The sequence below is a fragment of the Corythoichthys intestinalis genome, chromosome 6, assembly GCF_030265065.1.
Source record: "Corythoichthys intestinalis isolate RoL2023-P3 chromosome 6, ASM3026506v1, whole genome shotgun sequence".
NCBI classification, from domain to species: Eukaryota; Metazoa; Chordata; class Actinopteri; order Syngnathiformes; family Syngnathidae; genus Corythoichthys; species Corythoichthys intestinalis.
In genome coordinates, this window is record NC_080400.1 from 31,941,714 (window position 1) to 31,963,531 (window position 21,818).

General features: G+C 40.6%; 3 protein-coding genes across 3 annotated transcripts in view; 2 read left to right on the forward strand and 1 right to left on the reverse strand.

Annotated features, from left to right (window-relative positions):
- Window positions 1-2,443, forward strand: part of nxn (nucleoredoxin) — a 69,692-nt gene extending 67,249 nt beyond the window's left edge. The window contains exon 8 of the mRNA XM_057838662.1: window positions 231-2,443. Within this exon, the coding sequence (XP_057694645.1) occupies window positions 231-413 (183 nt within the window). The 3' untranslated portion in view covers window positions 414-2,443. The remainder of the gene's footprint in view (window positions 1-230) is intronic.
- mrm3a (mitochondrial rRNA methyltransferase 3a) lies at window positions 812-8,780 on the reverse strand. Its single transcript, XM_057838661.1, has 4 exons — window positions 8,200-8,780; window positions 3,526-3,770; window positions 1,469-1,630; window positions 812-1,400 (listed from the first exon to the last, which is right to left on the reverse strand). Exons 1-4 carry the CDS (start codon window positions 8,586-8,588, stop codon window positions 856-858), a joined length of 1,341 nt encoding a protein of 446 aa, XP_057694644.1. The 5' UTR covers window positions 8,589-8,780; the 3' UTR covers window positions 812-855.
- Window positions 8,781-9,767: 987 nt separating this feature from the next.
- On the forward strand, window positions 9,768-21,576 carry glod4 (glyoxalase domain containing 4). Its single transcript, XM_057838005.1, has 9 exons — window positions 9,768-9,961; window positions 10,059-10,108; window positions 10,174-10,294; window positions 10,375-10,519; window positions 16,834-16,970; window positions 17,422-17,508; window positions 20,182-20,295; window positions 20,554-20,640; window positions 20,745-21,576. The coding sequence occupies exons 1-9, from the start codon at window positions 9,878-9,880 to the stop codon at window positions 20,808-20,810; spliced, it is 891 nt and encodes a 296-aa protein (XP_057693988.1). The 5' UTR covers window positions 9,768-9,877; the 3' UTR covers window positions 20,811-21,576.
- Window positions 21,577-21,818: the final 242 nt, after the last annotated feature.

A 21,818-nucleotide genomic window follows, 5' to 3' on the forward strand; every position in this document is an offset into this window, starting at 1 on the left:
TGAGGTACCAAGAGATTCCCACTCCTACACTCAAGATCACTTCCTATCACACTACAAACAAATTTGATGCAGTAAACTCCTATAAGCCTAATCAGATATTTGACATCCTGTCTTTCCCTTCAGCGCAGGTTTCATTTTCACATCCCACTTCCTGTTTGTAATATTTAAAAAATAAAACAATCAATCCCAAGCAAGCTGTAGAAATGACATGCCCGTTTTATCTCTGGCAGGATGACATGAGCGACTCACTGCGTGATTACACCAACCTGCCAGAGGCGGCGCCACTGCTCACCATTCTGGACATGTCTGCACGGGCCAAGTACGTACGCGACGTGGAGGAGATCACGCCGGACGTGGTGGAGCAGTTCGTCGGTGACTTCCTGGCTGACAAGCTAAAGCCCGAGCCCATCTGAGACAGGAAGTCCAAATATGAACGAGAATGGGACTCGTCACATTTCATCATCAATGCACTCCTTCAGCGTCTTCACCTTTTAGTATTTTAACTTTTTTTTTTTTCTTAACTCGTTCCATCTCCTGTGGTGCCTTGCATTGACTCTTTAGTCCCTACAGTTAATATATACAAAGATCCTTTTGGTTTTCCACATACTAATTGGTTGTCATTGATGGCAATGGGCGTCCAACCCATTTAATTGGACTTCTATAGCCGTCAATGAGTTAAATAGCATTTCTGGATTCTCGCGAAGCCCAGTGGACCTACTCATCACATGGTTTATTTCACGTCCAGAACATGGAATTTAAAAAATAAAATGATTGCAGCATTTTGTTTCTATTGTGCACATTTGCAAAATAATTACAAACGAATGACTTTATTGTGGTACACAGCACATCTAGACATTATGAAACATGCTGTCCAGCATTGGACAATGTCTTCCTTCTATAGCTTTGCGTCGCTCTCAACAGTTGTTTCCTGCCCTCAAATAACAAGATACTGGCAGCCATAGCAGAGTTCAAGCTATCCACGTAAGGAACCATGGGAACGAAGAGCCTGCGCCCTGCCCTTTTCTCCGCCAGCTGGAGAGCTTCCAAGCTCAGCCCGTGCGTCTCTCCGCCAACCACCAAGGCGACCGGACTCCGCGCCCAGTCGTCGCAGTACGCCATGTCATTCAATCTGGTCAGGGAGAGCTCGTCATCAGAGTCTGAATCGGAGTCCTCGAGGCGAGCGTCACTGCGAGCACGTGAAGTACTGATCCAGCCAAAATCACTGGGTTTGTGGGAGGAGTCAATTTCCTGGTTTTGTCTGTTGTCAGCCACATGGACGCCGACGTCCTCCGGGAGATGACTCTCCACTTCCTCCCACTTCAAGTTTGAATGAATGGGAAGGTGGAAGTGGGCACCCATCGCCGCTCGCAGGACTTTGGGCTCCCAGAGGTCGACACAACCTGGTGAATGGTAATGACAGAAAATGTTATTTCATGCACAAATGAAGGTTAAAGAATTTATGAATCACCTTTAGTGAGCAACACTTGGTGGCATCCGGCAGCGGCGGCACATCGCAATATGGTGCCCAGGTTGCCGGGGTCTCTGATGTTGTCGCAAATGAGAGACAGGGGCACGCCATCTTTGATGCCAGCAAAGCTCAGTTGAGACGCGTCAGGGCGAGAAAATATGCCTGCACGGACAAATAAAACAACAATGCATACATCAAAAAGGTTACACTGAAAACACAAAAACATAAAGTTGTCATTGTTCATGTTAAGTTTTTTTTCCCAATTTTATGTAATATAAACCTTTGCTAGACAAAACTGATTTGAAGAAATCGCCAAAATACGACAATATTCTCAATGTTAACAATCAGGCATGAAAATGGTTCAGGGGTTAAAAAGGTGAGAAAGAAATATGTCCCGGTACACTAAGGCTGTCCCAAACGACTAATTTTCTCGCAATTAGACAGCAGACTATTTTTACGATTATTCGACTAATCCCCCCCTTTTTTATTATTATTTTTTTACTAATTTAGCAATGAATTTTTTTTTGTATTTGTATTAAATTTGTATTAAAGTACAAATAAACATGTAAATAACACAAAATCACAAACAATGAGGTCAAATGCCGATCGCATTAACTAGTGCAAAAGAATGGAATGTAAACACCGACTTCGCCTTTCCAACATGATTCAAAACAATTCTTGAAAAAAAAATATCATTAATACTATAGTATACTACGGTATATTAAATCTTATAATCATTGCCAATCAGATTTTTCATATAGGCTGTCATTTTAAAGCTATTGTAGTGTAGAATCTGAATTCTGAAGTATGTGGGATCTAATCCAAAAATCGTTATTTATATGACGAACATGACGTGCTTTTATTTTGAAATGTTCACCAGAAGTGTGTTCGCTAAACAGCTAACTTAAGCTTTACACTCCGCATAAAAAGCACTTTTTGTCATTGCATGTGGTGTCAGTAATTTTTTATTTTTTTTTCGTTTGCAAATGCTGTTAAAAGTGTCACCTTTTAACCGCAAGTTTGCGTTTTGGAGTAGACTGCCAATGTTTTATAGCAGGCTATTGTAGGTTGTCTTTCCCCCCCCCCCCCCCCCCCCCCCCCCCCATTAGCCTCGATGTAGTAATGCTAACGTTTAGTGTTTAATATACATGTCTTTCCTTATTTTGTATGTCTGAACTTTAGTTCCACGGCGTGTTGATGACCAATAAACATCTGTGAAAGGAACTGGAGTCTCAAATGCCATCAGCACGCACGTGGCGATAACACACAACCATGCAAATTACCACCCTCACTTTTATTTACCATGTGATAAATGGACTCATTGCATATCATGACAGGCTTAGCAACTTCAATAAAATCTGTCGTTAGTTAGATGGACTTACGATCTGCCAGCTTGCCTCCTGTCGTCTTCCAAAATTACAACTGGGTGACAGCGCTTTAGGTGTTCGTTCACGGCCGACGTGCAGCCAAGCTTGGCATTGAAGAGAGAGGACACAACAGTGTACCCTCCTTTGTTTCGTTGAAATAAGTCAATGTTTTGGCCACTCCGGTGCACTTCTTTTGGCTTTGTGCCGCTTTTCCCGCTTGCATACATTAAAAAAAAAAAAACTCCCGATATAATACGCCAAAAGGTGAGAGATTTTCATGCCTGAACAATAAATGACTATGGACTGATAGTGTTTTTCCTCTGGTGTGTCGCAAGAAATGATCCAATATCGCATTTTTTACATCGTCAGGTGGAGATGGAGTAGGTAGAAGGTTGAGCGAGGTATGCTCGTGTTTCGTTCAATAACTGCTCAGATTGTAATGATATAAAAACGTACCGTGACTCAGAAAAGGTTGAAAAACACTGGACTAATAGATCATTGATTCCAGTCATCTATTTATGTAAAAAAGGAAATGATAATATAATAGGAAAGTATTTTTGCTCTATTTAACAAGGATAGGTCTTAAAAAGTCATGTTAACACCTGAATTCAGATGTTCCATAAATGGCTAAACTTTTCCATCACACTAAGACTTGTAAACATTGCTCATTTACCCCAAAAACACACCTACCGATGACTCCTTGCGGGGCCACCAGGTCAGACCACAGCTTGATGTCTTCAAACTTGACTTTTACCAGCGTGGCTCTCTTCAGCTTTTCCAAAGGAAGCTCCTGCAAGCGCTCTAGGGTGCTGAAGAAAACGGTCCGAGGGACGGCACCTGCGTTCAAGGCGTCACATATCAGACGACGACCCTCCAGCAGGACTTTACCCTGCTGCTCCCGGAAGGTTCTGGAACGGGCCACGCTCACCAGCCTCCTGCCAGGCAAAGCAGAACGTGGTGGCTTAACGCTTTGTAGGACACTCATTGGCTGATTTTTTTTTGTTTGTTTTTAACTAAAATGACCAGTTACAAAGCAAATTAATGCAATAAATGTTAATTTTAATACATTTTCTTATAGATCATTAGAAAAACAAAAACACTGCAAAACGTGGTTATAACCATCAATACTGTCTATCGTTCTTGGGAAGAACACTTGCATTGTTCATATAGCACAAAACATTTCACCAAACAACGAGTTTGTGGCAGACATATTTAAGATTTCAAGTGCAAGCTATCCACTTAATCTGAATATTGTAAACAGGCCTACAGCATGCAGCAGAAAACTATAAAGTGCATTAAATTAAACAAGACTAAGTATATAGTGTATCACAAAAGTGAGTACACCCCTTGCATTTCTGCAGATATTTAAGTATATCTTTTTATGGGACAACACTGACAAAATGACACTTTGACACAATGAAAAGTAGTCTGTGCAGCTTACGTAATACAGTTAATTTATTTTCCCCTCAAAATATAGCCAAAAAATACCTACACCCCTTAGGAAATACGTACATCCCTAAATGTCCAAATTGAGTACTGCTTTTCATTTTCCCTCCAAAATGTCATGTGACTTGTTACAGGACTCCTGTAACAGGAGTGCTGTCAGAATTGCTGCACAGATTGAAGAGGTGGGGGGCAGCCTGTTAGTGCTCAGACCATACGCCGCGCTCTACATCAAATTGGTGTGCATGGCTGTCACCCCAGGAGGAAGCCTCTTCTGAAGACGGTACACAAGAAAGCCCGCCCGTCTCATCAGACCATAGGACATGGTTCCAGTAATACATGTGCTTTGTTGACATGTCTACAGCAAACTTTTTACGGGTTTTCTTGTGTACCGTCTTTAGAAGAGGCTTCCTCCTGGGGTGACAGCCATGCACACCAATTTGATATATAGTGCGGCGTATGGTCTGAGCACTAACAGGCTGCCCCCCACCTCTTCAATCTCTACAGCAATGCTGACAGCACTCCTGTAACGAGTCACATGACATTTTGGAGGGAAAATGACAAGCAGTACTCAATTTGGACACTTAGGGATGTTTGTAGTTCCCATGCGGTGTACTCACTTTTGTTGCCATGGGTTTAGATACTGTATTAATGGCTATATTCTGAGTTATTTTGAGGAGAAAATAAATTAACTATTATATAAGCTGCACACAGACTACTTTTCATTGTGCCAAAGTGTCATTTTGTCAGTGTTGTCACATGAAAAGATACTTTAATATCTGCAGAAATGCAAGGGTTGTACTCACTTTTGTGATACACTGTAAATTCACGTGTTTTAGAAACTTTACCTCTGACCGCTGGGGAAAAAAATTCTAACTTTCAGTCATGCAGTTATAGTTTCTTGTGAGTGTGGAGGATGCTACTCATCAGCGATATCTAGCAGCCGTGACGAAAACTACATGTGAAGCAATTTTTCCTGCACCTCGCCTTATATTCCTTGCACTTTTGATTTCCACAGATGTTGTTGAAATCTGAGGTAAATTCTGAGATTGTGGATTCCTGGGAGGATTAAGCACTAGTAGGCAGTGAATTTCTGGCACGTTTCAGTGTCATTGTCTGTGATGGACGTCTCAACCTTTCTCCATTATTTAAACAATAATTTGTCTCAGTGGCTCGACATTTCACAAAATCTATGTAGGTCATTTTATAGGTCAAAAGTCATTGTGAGGACACAGGTCATGTAATATGGCATTTATCAGGAACAAAATCGAATCAAATACTAAAGAAAAAAAATGTGGCTCAATTTGTGTTTTATCTAACAGGGTCAGTTGGGGGTCAAGAGGTTAGGTCCATAGTCAAGTGGTCGGTTCAGATGTCAAGCACATGGAGTTCATGTCGAAGATTATGTACTGAACATTTGTTTTAAATAATGAATATGGGTTAAAACATTTTGAATCAAATATAGGGCTGCAGCTATCGATTACTTTAGTAGTCGATTAATCGATGAACTAATTAGTTCGAGTAATCGGATGACGAACATAAAAAATTAAAATACCTGAGCTGAGCCTCAAATGGTATAGAAAATAAATAAATGAGGATCTAAGTATAACAAGAAAAATTGGCTAACTTATATTAAAAAAAAAGTCCGCTAGCTTAAATGCTATAATTTTTTTCATTTTATACAATGCTCTTAACAAATGGTTCAAACACATACTCCCACAAAAATGGCTATATATACCAATAAACTAAATAACGAATACAAAAAATATATAAACTAACTTTTTGAGCTAATGTTGGCCTTAACAGGTAACAGCTGGATTCAGCCATGTGAAATGAGTTATGTCATATTCACTATTGCCACTAGAGGGCAGTCTATCCACCCAAATTAATAAAACTAAATGCAAACACTTTCAAAACCAACCATTACAACGCCACTTTAAAGTGCCTGTGACACAAAAAAGCATGTTTATTTCATAATACACGCGGTATTTTATGCCCCTGAATGATATGGACCGCTTGGATGTATGTGGACGCGATCGCTATATTTATTTAGTTTTTTTCAATCCCGCGCCATGAAAATGAGTGACTTCCGGCTTCGGTCTTGCATTAAGGAGGAGGGCGCTGTGACGTGTACGGTAGAAGACGTCCCCTTCACTCTACAGCAGCGGTCTCAAACCGACTCCACAAAGGGCCGCAGTGGGTCCTGGTTTTTGTTCCAACAGATCCAGCACAAACAGTTCAACCAATGAGGTTTCTACTAACATAAGAAGCACCTGATTGCAATCAACTGATTACACTTGTAAGAAACCAGATTGGTGAAAAGGTATTTGTCTCGTTTGGTTGGAATGAAATCCAGTACCCCCTGCGGCCCTTTGAGGACCGGTTTGAGACCACTGCTCTACAGTGTACTGTTGTGTTTGAGGATGAAGGATTCAGCTGATTTTGCGGATTAATACGTTTATTTTTTGCATCACGCCAGCCAAACGGCTGCAGAAAAATCATTCTGTGTGCGGGAGGGGCGTATGCGCCTTTTTGGAGTTTCAAAAGGTTCCCATTCACCGTGGATATTTACTGTGGGACCATTGGACTTACGAGGAAGTGAGTAAACATCTTGTTTTGTATTATGTCAAATACGAATACAGTGATTACAAAGTAAACACTACAAAATTCCTTTAAATAAAGGACTACTTACGTTTGATCATTGATAGGCATGTAAAAAGCTCTCCTCATGCTCATTAGCAGTTAACTGTTAGCACGTTAGCTGCACAACAACTCCAGCCACCCTCCTCCCGGGAACGAACTGTAAATTGCTCTCCGCCGGGCGGTTTGCCGATCCGCGAACACAGTCGACAACCGGGCCGTCATGTCAAATAATCCAGGCTAGTTACGTGTGATTTTCCACTTCGAAGACTTTGAAACATCCCTCGGTTCGGGTTAGCATGTCGGCTAGCTGTCACTCCTTCTGGTTTGTTTACATTCTCCGAAGCCGGGGAAGGGAAATGACATATGTCCGATTTAGGTGTCATAAAATATCGTTCGGGAGGTGCGACAGTAAAGGTGAAGTCGACAGTTTTGACCATTATGGAGTAATTTTGCCATGTCGTCTTGAATAAATGGATTTTTATTATTTCATATTCCATTTAGCACAAGATTGTTATTTGTCATGACCATGCCATTTATTTAGCAATTGGGGAAAATACTTGGATAAAAGGAATATCCTGTAAAAATATTGGAGTAGAGAGACTGAAACAATGACATTTTGTGGCTCTCTTCGTCGCGTTTTCCTCGTTCTGAACAATTCCCCCTCAATGGGCTGAATAGTAAAACCGATGAGCCAAGTCTACCGCTGACGTCATCCACCTGTTGGGGACGCTAAAGCCCTGTAATGGTAGGCGTGGCTAACCGGCAGATTAAAAGACTAATTTCTCGTCATCTGCGCTTTGCTAAATTGTTGTATATAGTCGAATCGTCTCAAAATATGATTCTAATTCACATAATAATGCCATTTAAGACTTTTTTTCTGGTGTCATATGCTCTTTAATTAAACGAATACTCGAAGCAGCAAAATTTCAAATCTTTTTTTCTAATCGTATTACTCGAGTTAATCCTTGCAGCACTAACCAAATATTAATGATCGTAGTTCACAAAAATGGGCCAATTATTTTACATTTCCTGAATAACTTTGGATTTGCACATTTTGAATGAAATAAAAAGGACCATGAATGTCTGTATCATGTAGAATGGAAAACAATTTTGTAAAAATGATAATTATGTCAAAGATTATGTGCTTAACATTTGATTTGTGTAGAAATAAAAAGGACCATGAATCTCTGTATCATGTAGAATTGAAAACAATTTTGTAAATATGATAATTATGTCAAAGATTATGTGCTTAACATTTGATTTGTGTACAACACTTACGCCAGTCTCTTATCACCGGATGAAGCCCTCTCGAAGCGGACACCGTCAAATTGATCATTTTCAACATCCGCGGAAGTCGTTTTGGTCAACCGTTTTTCGTCATTCATCCATCCAGCCTTCGAACTACTTGTCCTGGACCTAAAATCACTTTTGTCTGCTGGGTTCTTCTCAGTATTCACTGGAACATCAATCTTTTTCTTCTTTGTCGCACCAAGCAGCTCTTTGTCTACTTTATTCGTTTCGTCTTCGGGAAATATCACCCTAACAGGCTTCCTTCGCAGTCCGCGCACATATCGTTTAGTTTCCAGGGTAAACGTGTTTCCCCGTGACAAAAACGCAGTTCGTTCCAAGGAGGAAAAGAAACTCACACTTCTTATGTAGGTCGCCATTTTGCAGTGTCTTCTTCTCTACCAAGATATTTTCGCGAGCTAACCAACAGCGCCACTCTAAGTCTCCCGAGAGTTAAACACACCCGAAACCACCTTATCATTTAATTCGGTGTTTTTCAACCGGTGTGCCGTGAGAGATCGTAAGGTGTGCCCGTGCCGCTATAAATGATCCTATAGCGCTTTTTTAATCAGGATCAGATTAAAAATTGCAGTCGTGTCCAGATGATTGAAGTATGGCTCGTGTCGCGTTCAATAACTGCTCGGATTTCTAGCCATCACCAACCTTGCTATCCGCGACAATGTGGACCACAGCGCGTCTACTGTACATCATTTTATTAGACTCGTCAAGAGTCAATACAAACGAAAGTGTCCTTTCCGTTTTATCCATATGTGACGACCGTCATCCTCCTCGTGTTTTATTCCAACACGTTGTCGAGGACAGCAAAATGGCTGACGGCTAGAAATCCGAGCAGTTCTTGAACGCGACACAAGCTATCCTAAACGTCATCTCCAAACGAAAACCGCGTCCTTTCAAAACGAGTTGATGCTGGACTATTTTGTTCGCCTTCGTGAAAACACTGAGAAACAGGTCACTTTTTTGAGAAAAACAACACAGGTAAACGAGAAAGCCCTCAGAGCCCATAACCCTGTGTTGCTAAATCAAAAAAGTCCCACACTGTAGCAGAGACCTGAAGTGATTAAGGACATTGCTAAAGTCCCGCCTGTCTGATAATTCTAAGCTTTTCAAGCTTAACTGCAAAATAAATAAATGAATAAAAGACAGAGAATAAATATTGAGAAATTATTTTTAAATAAAATACGGAGTACAGAAAGTAATTTTGGAACATTTTTGGTATGTGGTGTGCCGCGAGATTTTTTTCCAATGTAAAAACGTGCAGTGATTCAGAAAATCTTGAAAAACATTGATTTAATTCATCTAAGACAAATGAAATGTTATTATTTTTAATAACGTCAAATTCCAATTAATAATGCAGGTTGTCTCTTTAGGTTGAGGAAGAGATATTGAAGTCTCGCGATATCCCAAAAAACGAATACTTAATCAGTTATATTTTAATGAGTATGTAACAATATGACAATTTATATGACAGTTAACTTTGTGCTTTATGGCAAGAGAAACACAATTTTAGCATTCATTTTGGAGTCGGTGCTTTGCTCCTAGCTAATCGACGCCAGAAAAATCGATCAACAAGGAAGTGCAATCGCATTCACGTGATCCACACAATAATAATATCGGAGTGACAACTTGAGCATCTTTCCAAAAAAAAAACATGAGACGAGCGCTACATTTTGTTTTTAAAATTGGCGACCGAGCCAAAACGGCAACATTTTACCGAGATGTTTTGGGCATGAAGGTGGGTTATCTTGTCCATCGTCCTCTTGCACAATCTGGACAATAGCCATACATTATTTCACTACTAAGTAGTTATTCATCGTGTACGTGAATCCTAGGTTTTGCGCCACGAAGAGTTTGTCGAAGGCTGCAAAGCAACATGCAACGGGTGAGTTACAGTTGAACGTGGCGCACATTTTTAAGGTTGACATTTTTACTTCCCACAAACTACAGTCCCTATGATGGCAAATGGAGCAAGACTATGGTTGGTTTTGGTCCAGAAGACGACCATTTTGTTGCTGAGCTCACCTACAATTATGGGGTGGGAGATTACCAACTTGGTAATGATTTTTTGGTAAGTTTAATGACAGTTAGAGTAGAAACGTGGGCTAAAATGATGACAGATTCATGATTAATTGTGTATCGTTTTCGCAGGGGCTGACCCTCCAGTCCAGCCAAGCCATTAGCAATGCCAAACGTTTGGGCTGGCCCCTCACAAAAGTGGGGGACGCATTGTACCAGACACAGGCTCCAGGGGGGTATCGCTTCTACCTAGTGGATAAAGAACAGCCCCTCACAGGTGAGAACCACAGGCTTCTCCTTAGGCCTGCACAATATATCGTATGAACATTGCCATCGCAATGTGCACATGTGAAATTGTCACATCGCAGGACGTGCAATTGTTTTTTGTTTTTTTAGCATGTAAACTTTTGTTTTACTTCATAAAAGCAGAAAGTGTGCAGATCCTGGATCCCTTTTATATAAAGCAAGCCTGGATTAAACGGCATTAGTGATCCCCCGCTACTTCGCACTTCAAACTTCGCCCTCAGTCCACGACGGATTTTTTTTGTCCGATTAAAAATAAATAAATAAATAAATAAAAATTTTTCTATATGGCGTGGCTCCCGGGGTGTGGCCTCCCCTCTGCCTCGGCTGCCGGCCGCGGGAGTGGGTTGGGGGGTCGGGTCTCCGATCTTGCATCGCCCCATGGCAGTTCCTGGGCGTTCTCCTGCCTCCGCCTTCCCCTCTCTTCTCTGGCTGGGCATCCGCCCTGCGCTCCGTCGCGGGTCGCTGGCTGGGCGCCGGTGTATCAGCGGGGTGTCGCCTGCACCGGCGGGGGACCCTGCCTTGCCTGGGGCTTGGTGGGCCGCTGGGGGTCCCGTGGCGTGCCGTGCCGGTTGGGGGGCTGTGGCTCGTGGCTCGGGTGGGCGGGCGGGGGTGGGTGTAGGCGTGGGGCTGGTGATGCGTCCCCTCCTGCCATCCCTGAAGGCTGGTTGATGGGCACGCGGGTGGCCCGGGGGACCACCCTGGGTCCCGGGGGGGGGAACGGTGGCTCCTTTGCTGGGCGGCGGGAGGAGGGATGGGCTGCGCATGGCCCCCCCACCCGCCCGCCCTCCCTCCCCGGGCGGGCTGGGTGGGGGCCGTGGCCCTGGGTTGGCGCCCGCGCGGTTTCTCCGCCCGTCTGCGTGGCTGTCGCGCGCCCGGTGGGGCTTGCGTGCTGCTGGATGTGGTAGGGCATGCTCGGGTTGGGGGTTCCGGTGCCGGGATTGGCGATGCGGCGGCGTAGGGTTGGTCGCCAACGGGCTTACACTCATAAGAGATTCACACGATTACTGGGTTCTAGATCACAGAACTGATTTGTGTACACTCTACCCCTTTCAATCACTTAGCTTATAGTCTTATAGACACCCCCACCCCCATTCTCCTCTTTCACTGGCCAATTGGCCCCCACATGGTGTAAACCGGAAATACATCTCGCTGACGATAGCACCAGCATATTAGTAACTAGTTTAGATGTTCAATGTATTTCTTGTTGTTGTTTGTGTATGTGCTTCTTTTCTTTCTTCTCTTGTATTTCTTTTCTTCTGTCCCCCCATAATCCCTTCCTGTTCGCTGCTTTGTCATAATAAAAAGGTATTTTGAATGATCACAATGGGAGTATGTCAGACTCTCCATGTGAAACATTAAAACTGTTCAGAATCCGGCCACTTAGACTTCCATTCTCTGTGTCAAACAGCTGAACAGGACAGGTTTTACCAAAAAAATTAATAAATAAATAAATAAATACAGATGAGGTGTCCCGAGCCGATCACCTCCTGCTGCTCTTTGTTGGTCAGGCAGTGCACTGGAGTTGCTTATTAAAGTTAACAATGTTTAACAGACGTTTAAAGTGCGTACAACAGGAGAAAAATAGTCTTAAATAGTATTATCATGTGAATTAGAATCATATTTTGAGACAATTCGACTATATCCATCAATTTAGCAAAGCGCAGATGACAAGAAATTAGTCTTTTAATCTTCCAGTTAGCCACGCCTAGCATAGGGCTCTAGCGTCCCCAACAGGTGGATGACGTCAGAGGAGTCACGATTTCATCTCATTTAGTATGCAGCCCATTGAGGGGAAATTTTCAGAACGAGGAAAACACGACAAAGAGAGCCACAAAATGTCATTGTTTCAGTCTCTCTGCTCCAATATTTTTACAGGATATTCTTTTTATCCAAGTGTTTTTCCCCAATAGCTAAATAAATGGCATGGTCATGACAAATAACAGTCTTGTGCTAAATGGAATATGAAATAATAAAAATGCATTTATTCAGGACGACATGGCAAAATTAGTCCATGATGGTCAAAACTGTTGACTTCACCTTTACTGTCGCACCTCCCGAGTGATACTTAATGCCACCTGAATAAAACTTATGTCATTTTCCTTCCCTGGCTTCGGAGAATGTAAACAAACCAAGAGACGTGACAGCTAGCCAACATGCTAACCCGAACCGAGTGATATTTCAAAGTCTTCGAAGCAGAAAATCACACATAACTAGCCTGGATCATTTCACATGATGACTGGGTTGTCGATTGTCTTCGCCGATCGCCAACCCGCCCGGCGGAGAGCAATTTACAGCTCGTCCCCTGCTACTACGGACAGGAGAGCTCGCTGGGGAAGCAGCTAGACAATGACCACCGAACAAACCGGGCAATGTCGGTGGAGCGTGTAGCTTCCAAATGGTCAACACGAATATGGCAAAATAATGCTTTACTACACGGCGAAGACGTAAACAGCGAGAGTCATAAGAGAGCGGCTGCAGTTGTTGTGCAGCTAACATGTGCAGCTAATGTGTATGAGGAGAGCTTTTTACATGCCCATGCATGATCAAACGTAAGTAGTCGTTTATTTAAAGAACGTTTTTAGTGTTTACTTTGTAATCGCTGTATTCGCGGCTTTTTTTAACACGAAGTTGCAATTTCTGATCAGTCGGAAAATTTGACAGAACACCGGGCACATGAAGAGGACAATAAGCCTAGTATAGTGCTGTCCCGGCGGGGGGATGTGCGACAAGCCGCCGGTCGTCGGCCGAGGGGACAAGGAGCATGTCACAAAATGCAAGCCACCTACATATTAAAATGATCCCAGTATTTGATATAATACAAAAGATGATGTTTACTCACTTCCTCGTAAGTCCCATGGTCCCACCATAGTAGGGCTTGTTTTGGCTAATATCCACCGGTGAATGGGAACCTTTTGAAACCCCAGAAAGGCGCATGCGCCTTTCCCTCATACTCCAAGATTTTTTTGCAGCCGTTTGGCTGGCCTGATGCGAAAAATAAACGTATTAATCCACAAAATCAGCTGAATCCTTAGTCCTTCTCATACAACAGTACGGCTGTATAGTGAAGAGGACCCTTTCCTCCGTACACATCACAGCGCCCTCTTCCGCAATGCAAGACCGAAGCCGGAAGTCTGTCATTTTCGTAGCGCGGGATTCAAAAAAATTGAATAAATATATCGATAGCTTTTTCACACATCCAAGTGGTCCATTTCATTCAGGAGCATAAAATACGGCGTGTATTATGACATAAAGATGCTTTTTCGTGTCACAATCACTTGAATGTTTGATCTTACCACCAATGCTTGGAAGCCAAAGCTTGAAAGCGCTGCATGCGTCAATCATCGTTTAACTTGTTAAACAGTTGCTGTGGCAACTTAATGAGAGGATTTGAGTGGACTCACTCATTGAAGCATTTAATAAAGACAAGCATTTTTCTGCTATATTCTTGTTTAAAAATAACTTGGTGGGACAATAACATGCTTAAAATTTATCATAATCACATTATCATTATCACATTTGAAGTGCTTAAAAAACATTTATTAATATATATATATTGGGCTGTCAAAATTATCGCGTTAACGCGCGGTAATTATTTTTTTTAATTAATCACGTTAAAATATTTGACGCAATTAACGCACATGTCCCGCTCAGACGGTATTCTGCCTTTTGGTAAGTTTTACAGCAAGGCTTTTTGTGCTGTCCAACAGCGAACTCTTGTGGTCGCTTTGCGACATGGTTTATTGTTTTCTTGCCAGTTCAATATGGCTGCACAACGTCTCGGGCTGACGCGTACGTTGTAATGTTGTGCTTATATGATCCTTGGACAAGATTTGTCCGTAAGTATGGTTGTTGTAAAGAATGTACATATTATGTTAGTAAGCGAAATGTTATATTTTTTGTATGAGACCCTTTTTGTTTATGTTTAGTGAACCTGTATAGCGTGCTAAGCTAACGTTGTTGCTAATGCAATGCTTGTGTACTTTTTTTTGTAGTTTTACGACGGTCTAAAGAGGACAGTGGTTTGAGGCCATTTTATTAATAAATCAGATGAAAAAGGAAGAAGTCTGATTATTAAGGCGTCGTTCACTAGCTTTCTAGCTTTGGAAAAAGTAGACGCTTTGGAGTGAGGACAGCATAGACAGATTTAAATGACAGTAGAGCCCACTACAGTCCTGATGTACCGTATGTTGAATGTATATATCCATCTTGTGTCTTATCTTTCCATTCCAACAATTTATATTACAGAATATATATATATAATTTACAGAAAAATATTGCATATTTTATAGATGGTTTGAATTGCGATTAATTGCGATTAATTACGATTAATTAATTTTTAAGCTGTAATTAACTCGATCAAAAATTTTAATCGTTTGACAGCCCCAATATATATACAGTGCTGCTCGAAAGTTTGTGAACCCCACAGCGATGGTCAGATTTTTTGTAAAAAAAACTAAAATAACCTTATTAAATGTTAAGTTATACCCAAATACACAATACTGACATTCCAAATAATGGACTGAAACAAAAGAAATAGTTCTTTCATTCTTTATTTAACAAAAGTGGTTGATTTAAGAAAAACTCAGATATCATGAGTGCAAAAGTATGTGAACCCCTTCAGTTAATAGGATATTGCGCCTCCTTTTGCAGAGATTACCTCAACCAAACGGTTTCTGTAGTGACTAATCAGCCTCTCACATCTACTTTGGGGGATTTTTGCCCATTCTTCCTTGCAGAACGCAGTCAGTTGAGAGAGGTTTGATGGGCGTCTGGCATGAACTGCTCGCTTCAGGTCCCGCCACAGCATTTCAATGGGATTTAGGTCAGGACTTTGACTGGGCCAGTCCAGAACACGAATCTTCTTCTTTTTCAGCCATTCCTTGGTTGTATTGCTGGAATGCTTTGGATCATTATCATGTTGCATGATCCACCTTCTGCCAAGCTTTAACTTCAAAACAGATGGCGTCAGGTTATGTTCTAGGATTTGACAATATTCCTCAGAATTCATGATTCCCTGGACTATGTGGAGTTGTCCAGGTCCTGAGGATGAAAAGCAAGCCCAGATCTTGACATTCCCACCTCCATGCTTCACTGTTGGGAGAAGGTTCTTTTGGTGGTATGCAGTGTTGACTTTTCGCCAGACATGGCGGTTTTGGTTGTGACCAAACAGTTCAATTTTGCACCTACATCAGTTGATGAAAACTCTTTTTAATTTAGTCTCGACAACACAACTGTTAAAAAAACAAAAAAAAAAACTACTGAATTGATTGATTAGGAAATCAGGTTGAAATAATAGAAAATTCCAAAATGTTGAGGGGGTTCACAAACTTTTGAGCAGCACTGTATATATATATATGTATATATATATATACACACACATAATTTTGTTTTTAATTATACTTTGAGAAAAAAAGTGACAAAACATTTCTTATATGTATCTCTTTCCAATGGTAAATCTGAATACCGTAAATAAAACCATTGAACAGACACACACACACACACACACACACACACACACACACACACACACACACACACACAAAATTGTGGTGGGGAGGGGGCGCTACTTTGTTGTTTTTCACTTATCGTTTATCACTTATTCTGGTCCCCATTAACCACGATAAACAAGGGGATCACTTTATATAAATTAGGGATGTTCGGAAATTGGGCTTTTTTTGGTGCCATTTTTCAGAGGATCGGAATCGGGCGAAAAAAAATCAGGTTTTTAATTCCGCCTCCGGCCTTCCTGTGTGGAGTCTGGATGTTTTTGCTGTACCTGCGTGGGTTTTCTCGGGTTCCTGCCACATCCCAAAAAAACGTGCTTGGTATGCTGATTGAACAGTCCAAATTGTCCATAGGTATGAGTGTGTGTGTAAATGGTTGTGTGTCTATATTTGCCTGGCAAAAGGCTGGCAACCTGTTCAGGGTGTATTCTGCCTGGAGTTAGTTGTGATAAGCTCCAGCACCCCAGCAACCATTTTGGGGATAAGTGGTTAAGAAGATGAATGAATGAAAGAAATATATGAATGTTATGGAGAGTGATTAAAAGTATGGCATTACAGGAGATGCAATGAAAAATGTGGGTCTGCCTACATTTTGTGCTGGTGCACCATAAGAAAAAAGGTAGGTGCAACCAATTCAAAAAGTAAATGTGGAGCCTAGGCGATACATATTGCAGGGCTATTTTTTTCCTAATATCGTTCAGGCCTATTGCAAACAGAGCTATTCAAGTGATCTGGTGAAAATTCTGCTTGTTATTTTGGCATGATCACTTTGTCCTTGCAGATCCTGTGCAGAAGGTTTGCCTTGGAGTATCGGACCTCCTAAAGTCCACCCACTACTGGTCGACACTGTTGGGAATGAAAGTGATGGAAAAGAACGAAGACAAAAAAACAGTGCTGCTGGGATTCGGAGACACGCAGGTACGTAGGTCAGTAGATAGATTATATTTGATGATGGTTTGACTTTTTGGGTGAAAAGGCCTCAAAAAAGGGGAGGGAAGAAACAATATATGAGAATAATGTTCTATTTTTTACAAAATATACAGAATATAATTTTTTTAGATTCAAATATATTTTTGGGAAGATTTAGTAAGGTCCATTTTATTAAAGAAAAATGGCATATTACGAAGATAAGTAATAGTTAACATCATGAGAATGAAGTTGTAATTTTTCAAGAATGCAATCTGATTTATTAAAACAAAATGGAATATGAGTACAACATCATTATTTTTATCATTTATATTTTAATAAGAATATGATGTTTTGGGGGAGAGTATAATATAACAACAACGATGATGTAATTTCATAAAATGAAGGGATATCAATTTTCTTTATTAAATTTCAACTTTAATCTATGTGTTTGTGTTTAAAGTGTAAACTGGAGCTGTGTGACATTAATGGGACTGTGACTCATGGAACAGCATTTGGGAGGATTGCCTTTTCATGCCCCCGTGATCAAGTAAAATTTTTTTTTTTTTTCATTAAGATTCAATGTATTTTGGAAAAAAATATTCAGAAAATGTTTCTTCTCTACCCAGATAGCAGACCAACGTTGAAAAGATGTTGGATCAACATTCCGCTGTCGATCTTACAATGTTGAATCAACGTCACTTTTTCACCCTCAATGTCGTTTCAACGTTGAAATCCTTACATAACCTAAACGTCATTTCAATTATTAATAACATTGGAACAACGCTGAATCAATGTTATGTTTTCCTCAAATATGCCTTTATTTAGAGGTCCTGCTTTATTTTCAGTCAGAAGAAACAGCTAGGCTGACTAATAAAATATTATACTGAATAAATGATAAAAATAAAAACTTGCCTGGATATTAAGTTATTTTAAATAACGCTCATCTAGAATTTTTAGCATTTGATATGGAAAAGAAATTTAGTTTGCCTGAACTCTTACTTAGCTAACATCCAAGCTAAGTAGGTCTTTGTTTGCAAGCCAATCAAAGCAAATGCAGTTTCTTACAATTTTGGCTATTTTGTCACATTGTGTCAGGCAAAAAGGTTTTATGTACAAATAATAATGACAAACGCGGTTCTTTTTACCGTAATACATCATTGCTGTTAAAGGCTCTGAAAAAGCGCCTTAAATGAGGCGTTTCCAGTGGCTTACCGGTCAACCAAGGACAACTATTTTTCGACCAAAACTCTCTTTGTCTACATTAGATCATCAACTATAAAACAATGCTAACCCAACCATCGCCTGACATACCATAGAACGTTGTTTCAACGTCATTGCCGTGTGCTATTAGTATTTGCAACATTGATTCAACATTGTTTATTGTCAAAAATTTCGATGTCAACCATACTGATATTTTGATGGAAAATCAACGTTTATTCCATGTATGTCTGCTGTCTGGGTAGTAGGGGTGTGACAAAATATCGAAATGGTGATATATCATGATACTTTTATCCAAAAGGTTATCGATATGCCCCTGTCAAGAATCGAGATATCATTTTAAAAAGGTGTCAATTAAAAAAAAAGGCTGCCATTGACGGTACTTGACGCCCAATCAATTTAGACTGGGAACGTTGGTTCATTCAAAACCACAGCATTCACAGTCATTCGGTCCGTTTCTCGGGGCATTTGGAGGTCACTTGCTGTTCATTTTAGGGCATTTACAGGCCGTTTTCTGTTGAGTTTGAGTCACTGCATATTCATTTGGGTGATTCCCAGGTCACTTCCTGTTCTGTAACGCAAAATAAACAGGAAGTGACCCATAAAATACCCCAAAATCAACAAGTAGAAGTAACTGAAAATCAACAGGTAAATGACCTTAAATGGCCCAAAATTACCTCATTGCCTGGCATTGGCTGCCAATGACAGCCATAGACGTCCAATCCGTTAGAAGTGGGAGGGATGGCAGCGAATGAACGAATGTTAATTCGCTGCCACCCTCCCACTTCAAACGGATTGAACGTCTACTACTGATAAACTCATTCCGATTCGCAGCAGAAGCTTGTTTTTCTGTTTGTTTTTTGTAGAATATCCTAGAATGATTTCCTGACCAATGTTTCGATAATCATTGTATTGCCATATCGTCAGATCATTGTTATCGTGAGCTTTGTATCGCAAATCGTATCGTATCGTGAGGTACCAAGAAGTTCCCACTCCTACTGGGTAGGCATTACTGTTGTTGTCAAAGTTGTGCATCTGTCATTACAGTGGACGTTAGTCTGTCTGAATTATATACTCTGGTACTTGGTTCTACAAGTTTAATTTGTTCCAAACTCATATGTTGTATGTCGTATGTTGATGTGCGTTTAAGTAGCATGCAATAGTCATTCAGGTTAGCGGGTGTTAGCAGTCTTCCGTTTTCCTTGTGAGTGTTTTGACTGTTCTTCCTTTTTAAAGGGAACCATGGACTGAAAGACTTGTTGTTCTTAAAAAATAAATGTTAGTATGGGAAAACCGCGATGAGAGGCAGACAAACGAATGAAACAAGGTAATGATGCAACTAGCAACAAAGGGATATACAATCTGTCAAATGGCAGCAAGTCAATATCTCGGCAAGCCGCCTAGGATCAGTTTAAAGACACTTCTGTTGGGCTGGAATTGGATGCAGGTATGATGTTGGGAACTCATCCCACAGCTCTGTAACAAGACAATCTGACAAGCAGCAGAATGTGACAAAATCATGCCTACCACGTCATCACCCCCAGCGCGCATTGCTCACGTAAAACATGGCATCCTCCGTAGGAAGAGAAAAAGTTAAATCAATGGCAATAATGTATGTGTTTCTAATTACATATGTATGTAAAAGAACAATTTTGGCTTATTGGAGCCTACAAGTCTTTAAAGACCGAGGTTCCCTTTAAAAATAATCCAAAAAAAAAAAAAAAAACAGCTCAGGGTGCATCTGCAACTTTCTGTTTTTGCTTCACATGTCAAGTTCTGTATCTGAAGCTCACAATTGAGCTACTGAGACAACCATCTTTATCATGCACTTACAATTACTCACCAGTGGGTGGCAATGTTTGGAATGACGCCATCCTTTGTAGCAACTGATGGAAAATTTTTACATCAAAACTTGTGCAAATTAAAGGAAGCTTTTTTGTAATTATGTGGAATACAATGTAGTACAATGGTAATATTATGCCTTTATTCTTGATTTCCACAGCTTCCGGACCTGGAAGCATTGATGAAAAAGGAGGATCAGAACATTCTCACACCATTGGTGAGCTTGGACACTCCTGGAAAAGCCACCGTGGAAGTGGTAATTCTGGCTGACCCTGTAAGTACATTAGAGAAGTACGTGTGTATATAATTATACAGTTATACCTTGACTTATGATTGACCTAATTTACGAGTGTACAAGTTGCAAGATTCCTTGTATATATTTTTCTAACCATTTCACTTCACAAAGAGAGTACTCTAAAGAAAATGCTAATAAAAATAAAAAAGTTTTAATTTATGGCAGAGAATTTGAAACAAAGTTTCAACTATTTTTTTCCCAATAGTTTTTTTTTTTTTTTTTTTTTGCTCCCTTTAGGATGGTCATGAGATTTGCTTTGTTGGCGATGAAGCATTTCGACAGCTTTCGTTGGTGGATGCTCAAGCAAATGAGTTGCTTGATAAGGTAGGTTGGATATGTTGCGACAGCAATTTTTACTCCGGATAAAAGTGCTTTAAAATAATGAAATATACATTTGATGCTCACAGTGTTGAACTTCATTTTTTCAGGCCATGACTGAAGACAAAAGCAACGAGTGGTTTGCAAAGCACAACAGACAAAAAGCTGCTGCTTGAAATGAACGACGAGTGCCTTAAAAAACTGTCAACTTTCATTACGCTTTATTCCAAATGCTTCATAAAAGTCTGATTCATTTTCACTTACAGTACATCGCACTTATGGACTAAATGCTTAATTTTGATGCTTTGATATACAATAAAATTAGATGGACACCTATTCGATCTAATGTGTCGCGATTCAATTTTCGTGCCCTTAGTCCATCGCAGATTTTTTTTCCAAGTGAAAAATAAACACAGATGAGCTGTCATGATCCTTCTGCTCCTTTTCTTGGTCAGGCAGTGCACTGGAGTTGCTTTAATATTAAAGTTAGTTTAGGTTTGATCTTGCCAGAGATGCCTGGAAGCCGAAACTTAAAGGCGCCACATGCATCAATCATCATTTAACTTGTTAAACAGTTGCTATGTAACAGTCACCTCCTTTAGTGGTGTTCCTCCCGACATCCACCACGCGATGGCGCTGCTTTATTTATGCTGAATATATTCTTCTGTTGTTGCTTACTTTTATGTTGGAGTTCATCTGGGAACGCGTGTGTGCAAACCTCGAAGCTCCTGAGTGACGAGTGGTCAAAGTAAATTTATTTATTTTTGTTAATAAATGTGCATAAGTGGTAGCTTCTCCCTTATTTTGTTACTTTTATGCACTCATCCTACCTACCTCGTGTTACATGCTGTGGCAACTCATTGTGTGTAAGAGAGAAGCTTGAGCGGATTTGTGTGGATTCACTCAATGTAGCATTTAATAAAGAAAAGCATTTTTCTACTATATTCTTGTTTAAAAGTAATTCTGTGGGACTGTAACATGTTTAAAACTTATAACTATACGACCCCTTGCTACTTCACGCTTCAAACTTCGCCCCCACAGTCCATCACGCGTTTTTGTTTTTTTTTCCCCCAATTTAAAAAAAAAACAGATGCGCTGTCCCAAGCTGATCACGTAGTCTCACTCTCCCTCCCTCCCTCTCCTTGCTCTTTGTCGGTCAGGCAGTGAGTTCAGTGGAGTTGCTT